Source organism: Rhamphochromis sp. 'chilingali' (genome assembly GCF_963969265.1).
Source record: "Rhamphochromis sp. 'chilingali' genome assembly, chromosome: 22".
NCBI classification, from domain to species: domain Eukaryota; kingdom Metazoa; phylum Chordata; class Actinopteri; order Cichliformes; family Cichlidae; genus Rhamphochromis; species Rhamphochromis sp. 'chilingali'.
The window spans coordinates 12888246-12894371 of record NC_137950.1 but is presented as its reverse complement, the minus strand read 5'-3'; the positions used below and the strand labels follow the sequence as shown (position 1 = coordinate 12894371).

General features: G+C 39.7%; 1 protein-coding gene across 2 annotated transcripts; it reads right to left on the bottom strand.

Moving 5' to 3' along the window:
* Positions 1-629: 629 nt before the first annotated feature.
* On the bottom strand, positions 630-5073 carry decr2 (2,4-dienoyl CoA reductase 2, peroxisomal). Of its 2 annotated transcripts, none has more exons than XM_080873587.1 (10): positions 4896-5073; positions 4280-4389; positions 4126-4194; positions 3167-3218; positions 2947-3082; positions 2436-2560; positions 2152-2245; positions 1949-2053; positions 1049-1310; positions 630-935 (listed from the first exon to the last, which is right to left on the bottom strand). In XM_080873587.1, exons 2-9 carry the CDS (start codon positions 4378-4380, stop codon positions 1090-1092), a joined length of 903 nt encoding a protein of 300 aa, XP_080729713.1. In that variant the 5' UTR covers positions 4381-4389; positions 4896-5073; the 3' UTR covers positions 630-935; positions 1049-1089. The 2 variants fall into 2 exon arrangements, with proteins under 2 accessions (XP_080729713.1, XP_080729712.1); XM_080873586.1 differs by having other exon boundaries at positions 1122-1310.
* Positions 5074-6126: the final 1053 nt, after the last annotated feature.

Genomic DNA, 6126 nt, shown 5'->3' with positions numbered 1-6126 from the left:
GCACGGTTGTCTGGGTAAAACAAATATTCCTCATATAACATATTAACCCATATAATTATGTTTATAAATTACAAACGATTGTGGAGAATTGTTTATTGGATGTAAAGTAATGTTTTGGCGCCCCCATCTGACTCTCAGCGGTACTGTGAATCCCTGTCGAACTGGTTGTTAAATTTGTGTATGAAATATACATTCATGCACACACACTAATAACGTCCCAGAGCTGGTATGGTGCATTTGTCAGGCCTTGATGAAGACTTTAAGTCACTACACATTGGTCAGTTTTACTTGCAGAATTGCTCCAGCAATAATAACATTAATAATAATAATAATAAATAAAAAATCTTACTAAACAGAGTGCTTCAGAAACTTTCCCCACCTACTGACCTTGTGTTCACTCTTGCATTGGGCACCTGTTGGATAAGCCTTTAGAGCCATGTAAGACTTTAAAAAATAAAAATCATTGTATGAGCATAGTTTTTTTCCCCCCCCCCTTGAATCAGCCACGAAGACCCAAACTTAAACAGTTGTAACTTAAAATTAAAAGTTTGCTCCATGGTGCAGGCACAATCTGACAGAGTGAAACAGTTACCTGATTTTTGACCACAAATACAAACAGCACCCTTAGATATTAGGTAAATATTTTATTTAACATGATTTCATTAAATGCACACTTACAGCAGTGGAATGGAGAGAAACAAAGTTGGTTATTTGTAATAAAGTATTTCTTTAATTTCTAAGACTGTAAACTACTATAGTACAGCAAATATAGTACATTAGTGTTCAACTCCATGAGTCTCAATACTGACTTAAGGCACCAGTAGATTACATGAACTACAAATACTGTACACGTGGTATTTCAGTACTACAGATGGCTGCAATATTTCTTTGTTTCAGCAATTACTTGTCTCTTTTGTGTTCAGCTGACCAATAACCTGAAAGACAATAACATACACATAAATTATTACAGGTTTCACTGCATTCCTGCAACATAAAACAGCACAATCACATTCCTAGTTGTACTCTCTCTTCACCTCCTCCCACACACCTGGGGAGGGAGGCGTCAGGAGGAGGAAAGGAGAGCCCCGTTCAGAGTCTAGCAGATTTAGAGGAAGCTATACCCAACAGCATGGAGACATCGTTGGCTGAGGTCAGCCAGGCCCCACCATCCGCCACCAGGATGGCTCCAGTCGTGTAAGACGACGCCCGGCTGGCCAGGAAGAGAGCGCAGTGGGCCATTTCTGTCTTGTTGCCAGCTCGCTGCAAAGGAATGGACTGGAAAGCACCAGCAGCTTCCACTCTAAGACCACCTGAAAGTTTTAAGAAGAAACGAGCATCCTCAGATGATGTAAGCTACACGTATACACCATGATTACAGTATTTTTGACCCAACAGCCCTTAGGTGACTTCAAGAGCTCATGCTTTTAAATAATTTTGTAAAGATTGATATCATCATCATCATGAGGTAGTGATTTCTTTAAAGAATTCTAAGATAAAATGTGTTATAAAAATGTGCCTGAACATGCTTTACCTAATTGGCAATTTCTGACACTTCCTAGAATTCCTTTAACTGGATACAGCAAACATAGCATCACACCATAATAAACATCATACTCCCTTAACCAAAAATTAAATTTATCATGCTGATGCACGTGATTCACAGAGTGTTTCTAGCCAAATGACATTCTTCAGGGCTTTTAATCTGAAGTACCCATGAGAATCAATGCTGTAGATTTAACACTGCAGAGGCAGCTCATCCCAAACAGTGGCTTTGTACAAAAACTTTCTATATTGGAAAATTGACAAAATCAGGAATAAATGCTCGTTTCCAGCAGAAGCCTGCACAGTGGCAACAGTATCAATGCTTTGCCTGAAGTTGTTTTAGACTTTATAAGATCAAATACAGATCCCTTAAACTGACGGATCATTATTTAAGCTCAGTGTTTACCCAGCCTGCGGTAGCCCTCTGTCCCAGAGATGGGACCTGGAGCCACAGCATTGACTCTCACTCCACTGGGCCCCCACTCCACAGCCAGGTGCTTGGTCATGGCATCTGGGTACAAGAAAGACAGCATGGAGATATTAGATTTGCATTTTAATATCACTACACAACACACACACACACACACCAAAAAAACAAAAACACCTCACCATTTGCTGCTTTGGCAGAGCCAGCGTGCACCTGCAGGGCCTGTCCTCTGTATCCAAGCGTTGCAGAGATGTTGACTATGCTGCCACCATGATCCTGAGTGAATCGTAATGCAATAAGTAATTTAATGTGCACTGCCCTCTTCTGGTGACTAGCATGTATTGCAGGAAAACAATCTTATTGAAGACTTTGATGTTGTGGCAGATAAAGCATTAACAACTGTACTTGTGGCTCTTTCAGCACAGCTCAGAAACACTGCATCACACAAACAGAACGAGCGCCGTACCTTGAACCACTTCTCATAAACCACCTTGCTGGTGTTGAATGTACCCAACGTGTCTATATCCAGAACGGTCTTGAAGGCATTGAAGGAGAGTGCGGTAGCAGGGCAGAGGAAGTTCCCAGCAGCATCTGTAATTGAAACCAGCACAGTAATTATGACAACTCCAAGGCAAAGAACTCTGCAGTGCCTAATTGCTGACATAAAGATCAGTTTGCACAGATGACCTGTATCTAACACTTAATCATGCTACAGTGATGCAACAGGGTAAAAATACAAGATAAAAAGATGAAGTATCAGGAAGGTTGATGATTAAACCAAAACCTTTCACACTTGACCTTTGAACAGAGTACATTTGCACTTATTTTGGCTTTAAAAATCATTTGGACCTTCAGTGGTTGGATTGCAAAGGTCAGGAATTGTTTGTGGCGGGGTGCCCCGCCTTTTTTTTGTTTGTTTTTTCCATAAGATGCATGAGATATATAAAGCTGGTCTTTGTGCACGAGGCATCACATACTGTTAACAAGGATGTCCACACGGCCAAACTCTTTCAGGATCTCATCCACAGCAGCCATGATGCTGTCGGGCTGCCTCACGTCGATACACAGTGGAAGACAGCGCCGCCCTGACACAGCTGACAGCTTTTTAGCAGCCTAGGGATAAATATTCATTAACACTGGCATCTTCGTGTTATATAATGATCTTCTATGATTGCGGAAAGAGTGGGAAGAGTGAACCTCATTGAGCTTGTCTAAGTTCCTGCTGGCAATCACTGTGTCACAGCCATGCCTGGAAGACAGAGAAAATGTATAACACTGCAGAGAGAACACATGCTGCATTGTGCTGATCAGAACCGGAAAAGATCATCAACCCATAAATAAAGAAGGTAGATATGAGGCAGGCAGGATGGAAAGTAAGGTAACAAAGGGTAGAACAGCACAAGGTTAGGCAAATGTAGCTTCATCATGGAGTGAGCCTCACTTGAGCCCTCTCTCATTTCTGTGTATTTTGCTATGAAAATGCACCTGATTTTCAGTCTAATTCTTGTGTAATCAGGAATACCTTGGCGTTTTCACCCAGTTGCCCTTCCTTATAAATGGTTTCTTGAAAGTCACCCTTTCACTGAGACCACTGAACCTTCAACTGAGGCTAAAGTAAACAGTAGAAGAATGAAATGAAGGGTCATCTCTCTGGTCCTTTGTCAGTTCTTTGCTGGATTTTTAGATACCGTTCATCTGCTGTAGACAGGGTTTTTGTCTACCACTTCATCCTTAAAGATGCAATTTAAAGTTGCTTCTTTGCAAAGTTTTATGTTATGTATAAACAACTTTCATTGCTTTAGTCTGAATCATTAAAGTAAAAAAAACAAAAAACAAACAAACATCACCACCTTTGGTTAGTGTTAAGTGGCTTAAACACTTAAAAACATCCTTCAGAAAATGGTCTGGTGCGAGAAGTGAACTGAAAATGAGTGAGACAGGAGCCAATGTCCAAAGAAAACCTTTCAAAGACCTTCAGAAAGCCCAGAGAACTGTGATTAAACTAAGTAAAATATAACAAATTGAGGGTTTGCGCGAGACCTCGGCACATTACCATGCACAGATCAATAATTAAAATGTTGTTAGAGTTCAATGTGATATTTTACTGACTGCAACAGGATTGGCTGTTACGGAGATGAGCAGGCAGATCTTCTCACCTCATGAAGATTTCAGCTATGCGCAGACCGATTCCAGATCCTCCACCTGTGATAAAAGCAACCTGGTCTCTGTAAAATACAGTACACCCCATGAAACGGTCAGGAAAGAGACTAAATCACACGTGCTGATGGAAACGCATATTTTCATGCTTACTTCAGTAAATCCGGACTGTAGATGTAAGTGTATGAAGTCAGACAGTCATCCGTGTCAACATCTTCAGGCAGCAGCTCTGCCTTTGTTTTCGACTCTGCCATGTTGATTGTCTGTAAGAAAAATAGCGAAAAGAAATGCAAAATAAAAACAAATAATACGATTTTTTTTTTTTTAAATTGGGACTGTCATGTATTCAAACAAATTTTATCCAGTATGACGCTCTTATTTTGAAATCTTTGCAGAGTGCAGAGACTTTAATGCAAGTTAGCAGCATATTTAAACACACGTTTGCGTAATTCCTGCCAAGGTGAGAGGTCATACTACAAGAAAACTGCATTACCAAAGCGGAACAGTGAAAATTGTGAAGCAGGCTCTCATTTATAGTCACTAATAAACGTTTTTAATAAAATACTGTCATTTAAAAAAATAAAAACGGCAAGCCGAGGACTTGCAAAATAACATGCCTCACTCAAAGCAGTGGTCTACCTCTGCTCCAGAGTACTGTGAGCTGTTCGTCTCTTTAAAATAGAGTTTACTATTACTATTGTTGTTGTTTTTGCCAACACCTTTAATTAACAGTATGGCTCCGTGTACTTGCAGCACTTCGTCGTGTTACCTGAAGAAGACGACGAGCTGGTTAGTAGCGCTGACAGTCCAATGCCTCTGTGCTGAACACGAAACACTAACACACGACCAGGCCCACCCGTATCTGCATTTATAGTTCACTCATTAGCACCTTTTTTTCTGGTAGGAACGATTTGTACCTTGGACGTTTACTTTTCGTATTTAGTGGTGCATTGTGGGCAATGAAGTCCGACAAGGGTGCATTCAAGACAACGAATACATCCCGGTCGAAACACGTTAAAAACGGCAGATATATATATATATATATATATATATATATATATATATATATATATATATATATATATATATATATATATATATATATATATATATATATATGAATATACAAATAAAGCAAAGTTAAAATTCAAAAGGTGCTGTGAGTCCTAAACTTTAGAGGTCAAAGCTGGTTTGATTCAGACGGCACCATCCTCTGGAGGCAGTCTCCTCCCCAGCAAAGGAAAACCCTGTTATTATTCTGCTGCTCGTCTACAATCGCCATCAGCTTCTAGGATGGCACCAGCGAGGGTCTCCATCTGTAAACCAACCCCGAATTAAACGATTGAGGGTTTACGGTTTCACGGCTGATGCTGATCAGTGTGCATTAGTGCAGTGTCCTCCTCCCTCACCCCCTATTGATCTTTACTTTGGAAAACACTGTTGGAGAGGACCCCGTGCAATGGATCCTCTAAATACTTAAGGGATGGATGTTTTTCTTTGCACTCAGGCTGCATGTCTGAGAGGATCAGACCTGCACTGTGAGTTCTTTGGTAACTTGATTTGTTTTTGTGAGGACGATGAAGCAGAACTCATAAGAGTGTGCAATAACATAAGCGATCCTGCATTTAACTTTAGTGTCATACTTTGTATTTTTAGATATTTTCTAATACTTCTAATAATAAATTGGAACAATTTAAGGTTAGTGTGTAAATTCGTCAGTTACGTTTGTAAAGTTGTTTTAATATATAGTTTCAGTGCACAAAAAAAATGCTTTCTAAGCCAAATTAATTTGAAGGAAAAATAATTAACACCGCTGTACAGCTGAAGAAATTATTGCCAAATCTGCATGTATGAATAAAAAAAAAAACACAAATTCTTAAATAGGGTTTCATGTGGTTTTCAGCACATGTATTTTAATCTTAAGCAGGCAGGTGGCGCTTTATTTCAACTTTTCATGACGGAATTCACAAAAAAAGTTTCAAAGCTCCAGTCCTCCAGTA